A 17428-nucleotide genomic window follows, 5' to 3' on the forward strand; every position below is an offset into this window, starting at 1 on the left:
CCTTATATTTGTATTTAGTCATTTTTATGTTTGAAAATGCTTATTTTAGTCAAAAAATATGTAAAATTTCCTTAAATATACATTATTTCATTAATAATAGGTTGTATTCAAAACATACACGTATTCAACAGCATATATATATATATATATATATATATATATATATATACACACTGTATATATGTATATATATTTCTTTTAAAAACTGTGATAGCGTGAAGCTGCAAAAAAGTTGTAACTTTTCCCCCATACAACGTCTCTAGTTAGGCTTTATACTAGAATAACTGTATGATTTTTGTTGTTTATTTAAAATTCACTGAAATACAGTATGTGTACACTGGTGCCTTCAGAGATGATCTATTGTACTCCTTTTGAACAACTAACTGGAGAGATAAGCAGTCAAATCTCCAAAGTGCTATAACAGCCTCTTCATCAGCGGCAATGCATTAATCCCCCAGCAGTGAGGAAGCCTGCGAGGCCAGCGTAGGATGCCGCAGACGCCGTTGCGCTCAGCTGCACTGACTCATTAAAGCTTGGGGGGCGAATGGGAATGCATGGCGGCATGTGTGTTTATCATGAAGGAGGGAGACTCGGGCTGCAGACCAAGCTGTTGTCAAGATGGGACCTTGGTCCCTTTTAGCTTGATGACTAATCCAGCTGGGCTCAACTAAATCATCAGCACACACACACACAGATGGCCTTAAGGACTCAGTGGGGAAAAAAAGGGATTAAAGAACGAGATGATAGGGAGCTTTTCCAATGACACTGCTTCCCTTTGAGAAAAAAAAAATAGTTGTTTCATTGCAAAGGCTGCTTGCTCGGGGGTGTTCCTGGAAATGTTAAAGGAAGTTCAAACTGAGAAGATAGATCAGAGGTCTCAAACTCAACTTACCTGGGGGCTGCTGGAGGTAGAGTGTGGGTGAGGCTGGGTCGCATTAAGTATTCACTCCAGAATCACTTTTCAATTAAGTGACTGACCTTTCAACAAACACCAAAAAAAAAACATACACATAAATTAGCAATGAGCTTGTCAACACATGCGAAACGGCAGGAGGTCATTACTCAACATAACAGCCCGACTCTGAAAGAAATAATGCTACAACCATCACGCAGCAACTTAACATGCAACAGGTAGATAACGCATGCACATGCCAACTATAATAAACTACTTTGCACACATATCTGGAAAAAGGTGCCAAAAAGCATGCTGCCCTACGTGCAATAGTGTGGATTTTAATGTGGATTTTCAACTGGCTCAAAAAGGAGGCACGTTTACAAAATTGAGAAAAGGTTTCCTTCTTATACGCATACCCTCAATGAGGGCGCACCGCTTGACAGTACAACAGCATCACCCCCATGTTGGGAGTGGGAGAGTTTTGTAAAAAGTTGTTAATGTTTGGTGTTTAGAGTCAACATAGGTGTTCCCCAGAGTACCGTAGTAGTAGTTGTGTGTGTTTACTTACCTGTGCTGTAATTTTTGTGTTGGCACTGTGATTGTAGTCGGTGTCTGTCGAGTGAGCAAAAGCTTTTCACTGTGTGACAAGCTCACTGCGACTACAGTGTTGGCTATTGCTTGCTCAGTTTACTCTTTTAATACCTAAGACGTACTTATGTTTTTGTAATCCCGAACGACCGATCCAACAACGTATTTATACGTCTTTTCCGTTTTTTTTGCGTGCGAGGCAAAAAGAGGCAATGATGTAATTCTCCACTAATGCATTGACATGTCAGAGCACTTTTAAGCCATAAAAATGGCTGCAAGGTGGCAGAAAGGTGCAAGGTGCATTTCATAAGAGCTCGGCAGGGATCATTTCAATGGAAGAATCACACATGACAGGAAGGAGGAAGTGTAGCGTGCAGGTTATGCGTTGTAGGGAAATTTTAAGGTACGCGTGCACACACATAGTTCAGTTCCATTTGTGGAAATTGTAAATAATTCATGGTGTTATATTTGTAAATAAATTATTTTGATGTAAAACAACACCTTTTTGTGTTGTTTATTTTGTGGTATAGTTGTTTAGATATTTGAGCTGTCACAAAAGCAAAAAATATTTGTGTCAAAGTGAAATTTATGCTTCAAATGTATCTCTTCACAAAAAGCTATTTTTCCTCCCTTTTCTAGTCAGGAACTGATATTTTCCTGAAACTTACCTATGTACTACTGCTGATTACTAAAGAACGGAAAAAGGTAGAAACACTTTTTTTTCTGATGAAAGAAGTCTAATCTTTCTTTTGGTAGCTTCCATGTTTATATGGCCATAGAACACAAATATTCTGTGTGCCTTGAAAGATCAGTCAAAATCATCTAAAATGGCCGCTACTGAAGGGGTTGTCTTTTGAAAAATGGCTGAGATTGAATCAGTGAAACAGCCTTTTCATTTAAGCAAGCTCAAGTGCCTCTGACCAGCTCTTGTGGGGTTCAACATCAACTTAATATATGTAATATAGATATAAATTGCTGAGGGTGTGTGGGCCGCACTTATACTACACTTTAATGTCAAGTAGGGGGCCACAAACTGTGGTCTGAGTTTGAGACCCATGTCAAACGTGACGAGTTTCCTCGTTTATTGGAAGTACATGTTAAGTGCTTAATGCACACCTTGCAATACCAACCTAACTTGGTGTTCACAGCGTCAGCGAGTGACGTGTGGATGTTTTTTCCATCAGCGTAGAACAGCTGCTTGCTACTTGTTGATGTCCAAGCAGAAGCTGTAGGAAATCTACATTTGATCAAATTTTACTTAAGATCTGTCAGATCAACCAGCGTGGGTGTTTGGGCTTGTCTGCACCCTTAATCACTGAGCGATCCTGTTGACGCTCATTGCATTTGGCTGAGCGCCAATGTTCAAGCACCGGAGGTCACAGGTTTCGCTTCGTAACACACCTCGTACATGGAAGAGATCGGTGTTGACAATTTAATGACATGGTTGCTATATTGAGCGAGTAAGGGTGGGCATATAATGTTGATACTAATAACTAATAAAAACACAAAGAGTTGAACCAGATTTTTAAAAATTAAAAGTTCAGATAGGCAACAGGCTTTTCCATTTTAAGAGATAAGGCCTCCGAGGTTCGGACTGTGTTGTTTTTGTTTTTTGTTTTCTTCCTCAGACTGATACTATATGATAGTGAGGTGCAATGTTACAAGCATATGTAACGTGTTCATGCCCAGTAGTCTGAATTTTGACTTCTTAAGTGATCTGGCATAGGCTCCAGCCTTTCTAAGACTCAAGCCAAGCCTCGAAGAGAACCCAAAGTGCTTCATAGACATCAACATATCCTCCACCCGTCGGTCACTGACTCATTACAAACCACAGAGCTATCAGTGATGATATTATGTTCCTCATCTTTTTTTCTTTGTCAGTTTCCTTTGAACAAGCCATTAGCAATTCTGTGCTTATTTCTTTGTCACAGGGGAGCTTCTGGATGGTCAGCGAGGACTTGTCCCTTCCAACTTTGTAGAGTTCGTCCAGGACAAGGAGAAGCTGGAAGGTGGGGAAGACCTAAGTTCAGTGGATCATACACCCCTAGCCTTGATGACGGTGGACGGAGGTGCCGGCCAGGATGGTCTCCTGGGATTGTCGAACGCCTTGGTTCCCTGTAGCAACGGGACAGTGGGGCCCTTGGACCCGGAGGACCTGGCTGAAGACGTTGTGCCTTATCCTCGTAAGATCACGCTGATCAAGCAGCTGGCACGGAGTGTCATTGTGGCCTGGGAGCCTCCGTTTGTGCCTTTGGGCTGGGGGAACATCTCTGGCTACAATGTGTTTGTGGACGGCGAACTACGTGCTAGTATACAGTACGGTGGACGCACCAAGTCCTTGCTGGAGAAACTGGACCTTGACGGCTGTGTTCACCGCGTGTCCGTGCAGAGCGTCACCGACCGGGGTGTGTCGGACGAACTGCGCTGCACGTTATTGGTGGGCGCCAATGTGGTGGTGGCGCCTTGCGGGCTCCGAGTCGACGACATCCAGCGGGACACGGCCGAACTGTCCTGGTTGCCAAGTAACAGTAACTACGGTCACACCGTGTTCTTGGACGGGGTCGAGCACGCGGTGTTGAAGCCGGGGAGGTATAGACTACGCTTCTTCAACCTGAAGCCGCTGACAGTGTACAAAGTGACCGTGGCTGCCCAGCCCCACCAGGTGCCATGGCAACTGCCTTTGGAACAGAGGGAAAGGAAGGAAGCTGGAGTGGAGTTCTGCACTCAGGCTGCAGGTCAGCACTACATCACAGATTCTGTATCAATAATGTATACAAGGCTTCATAGCCCCCCTAGACTTTGTCAATAGTCCTTCTGCTTAGGACTGAGATACTGTGGATAGCTACATTATGCAAATATCTGTTTATCTTTACATTTTTAACCATATTTTAATGCACACTCACGAAGCCACAACTTTAGGTACACTTATTAGATCAGGGGTGTCCAAAGTGCGGCCCACAGCTATTTTTTATTGGCACGTTCATATGAAAAAAAACAGAATAAGGAGGAAAAATAAAATAATTTTAGTAGCACAGTCGAAGTATTAAAGGAAAACAATGTTTTGTTTTTATTTTCAGTCGGAATATTATGAGAAACAAACAAAACAATGAATAAAGCTGTCATTTTTGGAAAGTTAAGTTGTCGAAGAAGTCCTAATATTATGGAAATAAAGTAATAATATGATGAAAAGAGTATATATAAATATTTGGAAAATTTTAAAAAACAGCCAAAATGGGGAAGAAAAGGGCAAAGACCAAAGTTGATACTAATAATAGAAATAAATATTATGCAAAGAAAATCATAACTACATGAAGAAAATTTACAAGAAGAAATTGAAAAATAGATGGAGAAAAAAACCAGCAGAAACGGGAAAAAATGTACAAGAATAAGGTCAAAATATTAAGAGGAAAAAAGTAGCAATTTTACAAGAATAAAATTGTAATATTATGAGGAAGAATAATTTAGTAGCATAGAGTTGAAATATTAAAGAAAAAAATATTAAGCTATTTAAGTTATTTGAGTTATTTTAAAAAATGTAATATTATGAGAAACAAGCAAAACAAAATAATGTTGTAATTTTTGGAAAATTAGGTTGGGGAAAAGTTATAAATATTTGGAAAATTAAAAAAACAACTTCCAAAATGGGGGTAAAAAAGAGCAAAGACCAAAGTTGATACCACTAATAGGCTTTTTTCACCTATAATACAAAGCTGAGATGCATTTTTTGTCTTGAAATGTATACACCTCCTTTGCATATCTACATGTGGCCCTCGCTGGAAAAACGTTTGGACACCCCTGCATTAGATTGAGCATGTGTACCTAATATAGTGACTGGTGAGTGGGTTGCACTACACTATATAAGTGAGTACCTTCCAGCATTTCCTTACTACTGCCATTGTTGTGTATTGTATCTCGTCTAGGTCCAACACCATATTGCAGAACAGGTCAGAATCAAACATCCAATCCCAGGCTGGATTTCTCATGCGTCTCACTGCGGATGGCATTTCTATTTTCAAATCCAAACACTGTGTTATTTGAAATTCAATGCAATTACGCCCACTTTTCCTCACGGCACATCACTAATTAGCACAAGATGCGATCACTTATCATCCTGATGAGTCATTTCCTAAGCCTTATAGTGTAGCCCGGCTTAACAGTTATGCAATATGAAACAGTGCCACTGCGCTACTCGCAAAGTGAATTGTTTTGTATCACTAAGCACTGACTTCTGCTCCAGTGCAGTTTTTGCCACTGATCTGTGCAGAGGAAAATGACTAGCAAGTCTATGGATTTTACCTGCATGCATACACAACAACTTAGTCATGGATATTAGTGTGAATTTATAGCACTAGTACTACCACATTGTGATGGAGCTCACTAGTGACTAATTAGTTACGTTTTAAGTATATTTAGTCATGTTGAATGTTGCCCACTAGCTGAGTCACATTATCACAAAATTGCACATTTAATTACACAGCATGAGTTGTCAGACTTCCACCCTCACCTCACCCCCGACCCCTCTTCCGCGCATGGGCCTGTTGGTGCATTTGGGGAATGCTTTATGTAAATATACGTTCAGTATATTTAGTTTTGATGTCAATTATATTTAAGGTGATTTAATTTAGCACATGCTCTCTTACCTCCCAGGCCCACCGCTGCCTCCGCAAGACGTACAGGTGCTCTGTGGGCAGGCACCCGGGGTGCTGCAGGTACGCTGGAAGCCCCCCATCCTTTCACCCACAGGCACATCCAACGGAGCCAACGTCATCGGTTACGCCGTCTGCACGAAAGGACAGAAGGTGAGGTGTTTTGTGATACTGTTGACTTGAAATATATTTGAGAACCTGTACAGTCATCCCTCGCTACATCGCGGCTCAAACATTGCTCCATCACACTCAGGGGCAGACTTCCCATTAGGCAAACACAGGCAATTGCTTAGGGCCCCGGGATTTCCATGGGCCCCCAAAGTCTCATAAAAACTGATTACTGATTTTTTTCTCCAATTTAAAGTACATATTGTCCATCCATCCATCCATCCGTCCATCCATCCATCCATCCATCCATCTTCCACCGCTCATCTGAGGTCGGGTCGCGGGGGCAGCAGCCTAAGCAGGGAAGCCCGGACTTCCTTCTCCCCGGTTACATTGTCCAGCTCCTCCCGGGGAATCCCGAGGCGTTCCCAGGCCAGTTGACAGTCATAGTCTCTCCAACGTGTCCTGTGTCTTCCTCGAGGCCGCCTATCAGTCGAACATGACATGAACACCTCCCAAGGGAGGCGTCCGGGAGACATCCTGACCAGATGCCCAAGCCACCTCATCTGGCTCCTCTCAATGCAGAGGAACAGCGGTTCATTTCGGCTGCTTGTGGCCGCGATCTTGTCCCTTCGGTCACTGCCCGAAGCTTGTGACCATAGGTGAGGGTCGGAACGTAGCTCGACCTGTAAATTGAGCGCTTTGCCTTTCGGATCAGCTCCGTCTTAATTCACGTGCTGAAAACTACATCAGAATGCGTAATCTATCATGAGCATTTCGACCAGCACCCTCTCCCTTCTCATGCAGTGGACTATTCCATGTTACTGCACATGTGCAGATTAATTCAGGAAGACGGTAGATAAACATACTTATTGGAGCCGTTTGGAGAAAAGTGAAGAATGAAGCGAAGTTACTCCACTGCAGTGGAGAAGGCGAGAGGAAACAGTTTTTTTTTTAATCAAAACTTAACTTAATTTTCTTATCAATTACAGTAAAAGCTTTGAGATGAGTCACTTGTTAGGAGGATTTTAAAGGTTTTAGCTCAGGAAATAGTAGAATTTTCTCATATTCACACTTTTCAGTAGATGATAAACATGAATGCTTTATTTAAAATTGTTTTAAAATAAATAAATAAACAAAAATAAATAAATACATTTAAAATGGAATAAAACTTTTGTCAGTGCCGTGCAAGGACGTGGTGGGCCCCAATGACTTGGTTTGCCTTGGGCCCCCAAATGACTACATCCACCCCTGCACACTCCATCTCAGATTTAAAAAAAATAATTAGTTAATAAATGATCGCTTGTTCGTGGTTGACTGTGGCCTATTATTGATCAAAAATATTGAAAGACAAGTCGTATGTAGTGTTCTACTCTGGTCACTAGGCAACAGTAATGTTACACTGACATTACATTAACTTACATTACGTTACATTACCTTTACTTGGATGCAGAGTCTGACATGACAGTGAAAACGCGTTCTCCCACCATATGGAAGTGGTACATATTTGGCTTCTTACTTTTCCCCTACTCAGTTGCAAACTCTGTATTTACAATAAATAAATTGGAGGCTAACTAGTGAGCTTGGTAGCTTGCCGTGCTTAAAGCAGCGGCCGTTTCTTATGTCCCTGAAGAAATGCCGTAGCCTGGGCATAGGAGTTGCACAATGTGGTGTAAACAAAGCATCAGTAGTGCATAATGTGAGTTACTGTATGTCTTATTATCACTGATCATGTCTCCTATATTAGGTAATACGAGTATAAAAGCGACTATAGGGGTGTTACGTCACGTCTACAAGGCTCTAATAAGGTTAAAAACTTTTTCAGAAGGGCATAAACAGGCTTTCTATGCACTAACTACGGAAATATTTCATTTATTAATATCGAATCCCAATTCTCAGAAATCCACTTATTGCGGTCGGGTCTGGAACCAGTTAACCGTGATAAACGAGGGAAGAATGTAATATTAATTTATTTATCTGTGGGAACCACTGTAACAGCAGAAAACGGAACAAAATATGTAAAATTTTGTCTGCGGGGAGGGTTTTAGAAAAACCATGCCCCGATGCACACATAATGCTGTATCAGTTGAAGTGACTACAGTATACTGACTGTAGAACTGTCTCTTGCGCCCTCTGGTGACGTAAAGAATTCTTAAAATGTCTACACTCAACCCAGACAACTTTGAAAAAGTTCCAAGAACATTTTTGGTCAAATAAAAGGTTGATAAAAATATACCACGTAGTAATTTCTACCAACCAATAACATGACTGTTTTTGTCTTTCTGGCCCAGATAGCAGAGGTGATGTTCCCCATGGCCGACTATGTGACTGTGGAGCTGACAAGGATTCAGTGCCTGGAGGCCAGGGAGGTCATAGTGAGGACGCTGTCCGCACAGGGAGAGTCCCAGGACTCCCACATCGCCGCCATTCCAAACAACCTGCTCGTGCCTCTACCTCCACTCCCCCTGCCGGCGCCAATGCACCCCCACCCCCAACAACCTCACCTTACGTCTCCTCACCTCTCTCACAGCACCCCCCAGCTTCCTGCGCCGCCGCCCCAAGCCCACGGACAACCACTCATACAACACCCGCATCCTCAGCCCCACCCGCGGCTGCCTCACCCTGGCGTGCCACCACAGGGTCGACCTCCTCATCCGCAGGCCCTCCACCCTCTTCACCAAGGTCCAAGGCCACAGCACCGACTGCCTCTGCAGCCCCACCCTCACCCCCACCCGGTACCTCAGAGACCAGTAAGTGCCAGAGACCTGGATGCCAAAGAGCAAGCCGCCCACCACGGGGCAGCTGTCCCGCCCGGCCCACTCGGCTGGGACACCGTACGCTCCCCTTCTTCCCAGCTGCCTGTACCCATGCAAGGCCACACCCTCGAGGCCCCTCCCCATGGCAATCCACGCTCACCGTCCCCGCAGAGGATTCTACCACAGCCACGAGGCACTCTTGTTCCGGACAACGTTGCCAAAGCCATTGCTCGGGAAGCCGCGCAGAGGGTGGCGGCGGAGACTGGCAAGGTCTGACGACACCTCAGGATGATGCTCTCTGATGGTTGTCATGGCAACACTGAAAAAGCACTGTCTTGCATTTCAGGGAGAGCGGAGGTCTGCTGGCTATGGCGAGCAGGGCCAGACATTCCAGCAGCATCACTCGGATGAGGAAGAGGAGGACGAGGAAGGGTTCACGCGTCGCCGACGAAGAGGACCTTCAGTTGATGAGTTCCTCCGAGGCTCTGAGTTAGGACGGCCGGTAAGAACAACGTGAACGTCTTCTCACGCCATCACCTTGAATAGGACTTGAGACCAGAACCCAATGACACAAGTGCTGGTTAGTTGCATGCGTACACATACGAGCGTGCCGGCGTCACTGTGTGCGTTCATGTGTCATGCGTGTTTGGTGTGTGCACATGTGTGTGTATGTATGTGGACTTAAACAACTGGGTCTGTGTGTGTGTGTGTGTTTGTTTTTTTTTTGTGTGTGACTGTCAAAAGCCTCACTATAGTCACAATGAAGAGTATCACAGCGAGAGCAGCCGCGGCTCTGACCTGTCTGACATCATGGAGGAGGATGAGGAGGAGCTGTACTCAGAGATGCAGCTGGACGAGGGACGCCGACGCAACTCGCACAACACACCCAAGGTGCAGTTCTTTGCACTTACTTGAAACAAACCAGAGAGATTCATCACCATCCAAATTGATTTTTTTTTGCTTTTAGTGAACTGCACAGGCACAGATACTTCACTGCTGCCTTTCCTTGCATTTAATATGTGTTGTTAGCGTGTGTGCTGAGGTTAGATTCATTGTCCAGAATAAATGAAGGGAACAAATTAAGGCATTTAAGAGAGCCTTCATTTTTTTTTTTATACCTCCTACTTTAGTCAATGATTACAAGTGGCATTTTTTTTTGGAGCGATAAACGTTCTCGTGGGCTTGTTTGCGTGTGTGTCAGTGTGTCTGTGTGTTTCGGTGTGCCTGTCTGCGAGCGCTGCATGGGTTTGTTTACATACAATTTGTCAGAATACGTCAGTGCACATTTGTTCACAAGAAACCTGGAGAGTGAGCTGGTCCGCCGTGACGGCGTGTGGGTATTTCATGTTTGTGTCTATCTACGTTGTAGTCCAACGCTCCCTCGGGAGGCCGTCGAGAGCGGGAGGGCGGAAGGAGGATCCATCATGGCGGTCCGCAGCCTCAGAGACGACCTCTCATGGTCCCTGCCATTGGTCAGTATAGACTTGGGGTTTCCTCGGAGGATCTATATATGAGATTTTAAACACCAGCATTGCTTTGTCACAACATTTGATAAAGTATTAATATTGAAACACAAAGAACTCATTTTGACTTGGAGAGAGCACAAACCTGGCCATTTAACCTAAATTAAATGAATATATTTGTGACTACATAATCAAAACTTTGCTCCTCATCATCTGAAGATTAATTTAATTAACTATTTCATTTCCAAATATGAATACAAAAAGAATAAAATATATAAGAAATAAATATAAGAAATTGAAAACAAAATTAAAAAAATACAAATAAACTAACTGCAAACGAAAAATATTTCAACAGTCAATTGTCACAACCCAACACAATACAGTACTGTATATATAAACTCTATTTTTGACAACTGTGTTTTATTATTGTTAAATAATTATTATTATGTTTACAATTCCACTAATAATAATCATTAAATGAGAGTTAAATGAAGGTTTTAGGTTACATAAGTTACCTTGTTTGGGTCATCCAGTAAGGCACTGTGGTCTAGACTAGACGGTTCTGCGACGTTGGTGTCGGCTAGTTAATGCTAATGCTTATGCTAATGTCAATGGCGGCTAACAAAACACGACTTTTCTCTCCTCAACACAGTCAGTAACTACACTTGTAGCAGCAGCTCATTATTTTCTTACTTAGTTGAGGATTGCTATTTACTGTTGCTATATTCTGTCAAAAACAAATACTTCAGATAAACACATTCGAGAAGCCATATCCGGAAGTAGACGGGGCTAGCCATATTAGCTGGCTGCCGATTGGCCAGAGTAAGTTGTCAATCAACACCCTCAGGTGCAAAGTTTTTTTCTTGATTGTCTTTTTAGAAGATGAGTCAATATATCACTGAAGTCTATCCAGTCAATGTTTCAAATGTTTCTGATTATTTATTTTTCAACTGTATTTTTAAACGGAAGCCAATATATTCTATGCATGATTATGATTACGCATGGTCGTTAGCTTTAGCAATTTAGCGAGTTAGAGCTTTAACCTTGCTTTTAACCTTTACTTTCTTTTTAAAGCAGGTTTGCTTCTATTTTAATGTCCAGTTAACCTTTCTGAATGAAACGTCATTGTAACCCCAGCACCCTGTGATTGGTGTTTCCCGTAGAAGTAACCTCTGAGAATAACAGTGAGGGAAACATGTCCCCCATCAGCGAGGAGAATAACTATGGCAGGGTAGCACGGGTCAGGACCGGGCCTTCGCGCAGGCACAGGGGCAGCACCAGGTCTCCCCAGGGTATGTGCTGCAGCCTGCGGTGCTGTTGGATGCTGCCACATAGCACGCCGACCACTACACTGTACACCGTTTAACGAGTGGCGGAAATGGCAAGAAGGAGCTGGAGATACTTGCAAGTAGGGTTGCAAAGAGGCGGGACATTATATTACCTAAAAATGTCATGGGATTTGGCATCATTTTAAACTGCATTATGTAATGGACAGTGATTATGTATTTGTAGAATACAATAACAACACATTATTTAATATTAATGCATGGAAAGCATGCCTGGTACTCTCTGGAATTAAGTAAATTTAAATGTGAACACATTTTGGCTACTACATGAGGAAATACGGCATTTTAGTTCATTTAGAAAGTCATCTTGCAACCCTTCTTGCATAAGAGCCTGTTTTTCTTTCATGATTCTTAAGCTCACAGTTGAACGGCATGACTGCACTGCACCCGAAATGGTTGACCCGCTGCTTGGGGGTCCAGGATGCCACAGAGGCCGCCTCTCTCACTGCCCGCTTAGACCCCTTTCCCTTATCTTTGCGTTACGAGCACAGTTATTCGACCCCCCCAAAGCATTTATGCATGGATTTTTGAGTTTGGTTTGGACATTTGGGGTTTGATTTATCACAGTAAATAAGAGACAGTGTGGATTATCCTGTGTTAATATTTAAGATTTTATTCAATCAAATGTAGGCTAAATTATATATGGATGTGTTTGTTTAGTTGCTGTTTTATGTTGCGTGCATGTCACTGTCTTGGGTGTTCATGATGTTGTCTTGTCCATGTGTCATTCATTTCCTGTATTGCAGGGGTGTCCAAAGTGCGGGCCAGGGGCCTTTTTGCAGCCTGTGGCAGTGTTTTTATTGACCCGCAGCACATTGGTAAAATACAATTTAAGAAGAACAAAAAAAACTAGCAAAAATTGAAAAATCAGCGGTACTTTTACAAAAATAAAGTCAAACTATTAAGTTGTAACGTCATTCTAGTTGCATAAAGGTGAAATATGAAAGAATTTCTTTTTTTTTTTTAAGTTGTAATAAAACAAACAAAACAACAAATTAAGTTGTAATTATTGGAAAAGTAGGTTGTGGAAAAAGTTATAATGTTAGGACAATAAAGTGAAACTATTAGTAGTAGTAGAGTAGTAGTCATAATCATAGTCATAATTATGAAAACAAAAGTTACACAAAGAAAGTTGAAATAGTTGGAAAAATAAAATAAAAAAACAGCAGAAATGGGGAAAAAAGGCTGTAATTTTACCAGAATAAAGTCAAAATATTAAGAGAAAAATTATATTTAAAAAAAAAACGTATTATGAGGAAAAATAAGTTTAAATATTAAAGAAAGAATGTGTGTGTTTTTTAAAAGTCATAATCTTATTAGAAATAAACAAAACAAAGTTTTTTTTGGAAAATGAGTTAGAGATAAAGTTATATCATGGGAATAAAGTCAAAATATTATGAGAATAAAGTCATAATATTATCCATCCGTCTATTTTGTATGCTGCTTATCCTCACTAGGTTTGCGGGGGGTATGCTGGAGCCTATCCCAGCTGACTTCGGGCGAGAGGTGGGGTACATCCTGTACTGGCCAGTCAATCACAGGGCACATATAGACAAACAACCATTCACACTCACATTCATACCTATATAGAGTCGTCAAGTAACCTAACTTGCAAGTTTTTGGAATGTGGGAGGAAGCCGGAGTACACGGAGAAATCCCACACACGGGAGAACGTACAAACTCCACACAGAGATGCCCATCAGAGATTTCAATCCAGATCTTCCAGATTTCCTGACTGTGTGACCAATATGCTAACCACTAGGCCACCGTGCAGCCCGTCATAATATTACAAAATGAAGAGCAAAGGCCAAAGTTTATATTAAAAATAGGCATTTTCACCTATATGACTAAGCTGAGATGAAATATATACCACTTATTAGCATATCTACATGTGTTGCTTTACAAAATATCAATGTGGCGCTTGCATCCTTTCATTTTGTGGCCCTTGTCGGAAAAAGTTTGGGCACCCCTACTGTATTGCATCATCATTTGTCTTGCTCCTTGTTTGTTTGTTCATATTAAAAAAAGATGTCCTGTTTGTATGTAATTGAGCTGTCATGCAAAAATATGACAATGTATACTGAAGTTCATTAGAGGAGATGCGTGTGTGTTTGCCCCAAATGATTTCCAAGAATGTGCTTCTTATCCCAGTCAAGATCACGTTAAAATCAGTACTAAAGCACTTTTTCTTTCAATTTCATGTATGATGTGTCTTGGATCACTGATTGATTGATTGTGTGTGTTCAAGATGGCTACAGGGATCGTCACTCCCCCACCTACTTTGACGAGTCAGAGCCGGAGGAGTCCTTCCGGGTGTTTGTGGCGCTCTTCGACTACGACCCACTGTCCATGTCCCCTAACCCTGACGCAGCCGATGAGGAGTTACCCTTCAAAGAGGGTCAAATCATCAGGGTGGGGAGATTTTACATTCACACACTGTGCACATCACATCAAGCCCAACCCCACCAACCATCGTACAATTACATCATTGTTACTGAAAAAATACCCATACAATATAATACACATATCCCATAAACAACATTGGAATTTTTTTTTAAATGTAGAACATTTTTGTTGTATTATGACTTAATAAACATAAAATTACTTTATAAAACTATGTTAGATTCCTAGATGGTAGATTCCTGTCATAATAGTACTTTTCTTATATTATTACAACTTTATTCTCATAATTATTATTCATCCTTGAAAACATATGACTATGCTTGAAATAATTTTGTCCAATTACATTTGTTTCTCCTCCAAATAGTATGCCTTCTTTCCAGAATATGTATACTGTACAGTATTCATTAGTTACCTAAGCATTGTTTCCTCTGTGGCACCAGATATATGGCGATAAGGACACAGATGGCTTTTACAGAGGAGAAGTGAGAGGCAGGATGGGTCTGATCCCGTGTAACATGGTGTCTGAGATACGCGCAGAGGATGACGAGACAATGGACCAGCTCATCAAACAGGGTTTCCTGCCTCTCAGCACGCCGGTGGACAGAATAGGTACCAACCGTCCCAAGAATACAAATTAACCAGCAAAAAAATGATGGCTAAAGCAGATTATCGTTGGGCTTCCAGAACAGAACAGGAGAGGTCTTCGTCGAGGTGAGGCCTCTAGGAGGATGGTGGCGTTGTACGACTACGACCCTCGAGAGAGCTCGCCCAATGTTGATGTTGAGGTATCGCTAAGCAGCATATTTTCATAGTTATCTGCAGTTACCGTCATCTATGAACCTTTTCTACTAATAGGCTGAGCTGACCTTCTGCACGGGTGACATCATCGCCGTGTTTGGCGACATTGATGAAGATGGGTTCTATTACGTGAGTGCCGTCATAGCTTTTGGCAACATTCAGATGATCTGTTCTCCAAAACATATGTTGCAGTTTGGAATTCAGGCTAAAACCTATAGAGAAATATTTGTTTTTATAAATATCTGCATTGATTTTGAAGCCAAACTATCGAGATCAATCGATCGATTGATAGACCCTTTATGTCCACATCTTTATTTTTGTGAAATTGAGTTTCTTTCTTTTATTAATATGAATTTATTTCCATAATAGTAAATTGGATTTCTTTAAAAAATTATAACTTTTTGTTGTATTATCATGACTCACCACCTTATTGTGGTGGAGGGGTTTGAGTGCCCACATGTTCCCATAGGAGCTCTGTTGTCCGGTCCTATATGCCTCTGGTAGGATCTCCTAAGGCAAACAGACCTGGTCTTTGGCGGCAAAATATGGTTCTTGGGACATGGAACATCACTTCTCTGGTGGGGAAGGAGTCCGAGCTTGTGCCAGAGGTTGAGACATTCCGACTTGACATAGTCGGACTCCTCGACGTACAGTTTGGGTTCTGGAACCAAACTCCTCGAGAGGGGCTGGACCTTGTTCTGCTGTGGAGTTTCTGCATCAGTGGCATTGAGCTGGTGTGGGCTTATTAATAATCCCCCGTCTCTGTTGTTGGAGTCAACCCCGGTGAATGAGAGGGTCACTTCTGTAAGCCTGAGGGTCCTGACTGTCGTTTGTGTCTATGCGCCAAACGGAAGCTTAGAGTACCCAGCCTTCCTGGAGTCCATCAGAGGGGTGCCAGAGAGCACCCCAGCTGGTGACTCCGTAGTTCTACTGGGAGACGTCAACGCCAATGTGGGCAATTACAGTGTGACCTGGAGGGGCGTGATTAGGAGGAACGGCCTCCCTGATCTGAACCCGCGCGGTGTAATGTTATTGGACTTCTATGCGAACCACAGTTTGTCCATAACAAACACCATGTTTGAACATATGGACGTCCATAAGTGTACCTGGCACCAGGACATCCTAGGCTGCAGATCTATAGTATTGACTTTGTAGTTGTTTCATCAGACCTGCATTTGCATGTTCTGGACACGTGGGTGAAAAGAGTGGCTGAGCTGTCAACTGATTACTACCTGATGATGAGTTGGATTAGATGGCGGAGGAGGATGCCTTACAGACCTGGCAGACCCAAACGTGTAGTGAGGGTGTGCTGGGATTGTCTGGCAGCGTCTCTCATTCATCGAGTCTTCAACTCTCACCTCCGGCAGAGCTTCGCTTGCATCCCGGGGGGGCACGTGGATATCGAGTCCAAATGGGTCCAAACCCCAAACTCAATGGTGGACACTGGAGTTTAGGGCTGAGAAGGAGTCCTATCAAGCATTGATGGTTTGTGGGGCTCCTAAAGCAGCTGACAGGCACTGGAAGGCCAAGCGGCACGCGGCTATGCCGGTGGTCGAGGCAAAAACTCGGGTGTCGGAGGAGTGTGGGAGGCCATGGAGCACGACTTTTGGTCAGCCTTGAAGAGGTTCTGCCAAACCATTCGACACCTCAGAAAGGGGAAGCAGTGCCCGGTACACACTGTTTACAGTGGGGACGGAAGCCTGTTGACCTGGACTGAACATATAGGTGGAAGGACTACTTTGAGTCCCTTCTCAATCCCACTGACATACCTTATATGGAGGAAGCAGAGTCTGAGGACACAAACATGGGCAGGTCCATCACCGTGGCTGATGTATTTGAGGTTGTCAAAAAACTCCTCAGTTTCACCCTGAATTCCTCAACGCTCTGGATGTAGAGGGATGTTGAGGGGCTGTCTTGGTTGACACGTCTCTTCAACATTGGATGGAACAGTACCTCCGGATTGGCAGACTGGGGTGGTCTTTTCAAGAAGGGTGACTGGAGGGTGTGTTCCAACTATAGGGGATCACACTCTTCAGTCTCTCTGGGAAAGTCTATTCCAAGGTGCTGGAGAGAAGGGTACGACCGTTAGTCGATCCTCAGCTACAGGACGTGTGTCGTGGTTTTCGTCCTGGTCACGGAAGACTGGACCAGCCCTATACCCTTGCAAGGGTACTTGAGGGTACGTGGGAATTTGCCCAACCGGTCTACATGTTCTTTGTGGACTTGGAAAAGGCATTTGACCGTGTACCTTGCGGTGTCGTGGGGGGGTTGCTCCGTGAGTACAAGATTGGTGGTGCGCTACTACGCACCATTCAGTCCTTGTACAACTGGAGCGGGAGCCTTGTTCGCATTGCCAGCAGTAAGTTCAGCCTGTTCCCGGTGAACGCTGGCCTCCGCCAAGGCTGCCCTTTGTCTCCGATTCTGTTAA

The 17428-nt window shown here is 43.0% G+C and overlaps 1 protein-coding gene across 1 annotated transcript in view; it reads left to right on the forward strand.

Annotated features, from left to right (window-relative positions):
* rimbp2a (RIMS binding protein 2a) overlaps positions 1-17428 on the forward strand; it is a 91417-nt gene that overhangs the window by 66043 nt on the left and 7946 nt on the right. Inside the window, exons 14-24 of the mRNA XM_054756354.1 lie at positions 3415-4218; positions 5404-5427; positions 6131-6282; positions 8526-9260; positions 9337-9492; positions 9735-9881; positions 10360-10462; positions 14048-14211; positions 14643-14811; positions 14887-14987; positions 15058-15129. Coding sequence (XP_054612329.1) covers positions 3415-4218; positions 5404-5427; positions 6131-6282; positions 8526-9260; positions 9337-9492; positions 9735-9881; positions 10360-10462; positions 14048-14211; positions 14643-14811; positions 14887-14987; positions 15058-15129 — 2627 coding nt within the window. The remainder of the gene's footprint in view (positions 1-3414; positions 4219-5403; positions 5428-6130; positions 6283-8525; positions 9261-9336; positions 9493-9734; positions 9882-10359; positions 10463-14047; positions 14212-14642; positions 14812-14886; positions 14988-15057; positions 15130-17428) is intronic.

Source organism: Dunckerocampus dactyliophorus, chromosome 17, assembly GCF_027744805.1.
Source record: "Dunckerocampus dactyliophorus isolate RoL2022-P2 chromosome 17, RoL_Ddac_1.1, whole genome shotgun sequence".
NCBI classification, from domain to species: Eukaryota; Metazoa; Chordata; class Actinopteri; order Syngnathiformes; family Syngnathidae; genus Dunckerocampus; species Dunckerocampus dactyliophorus.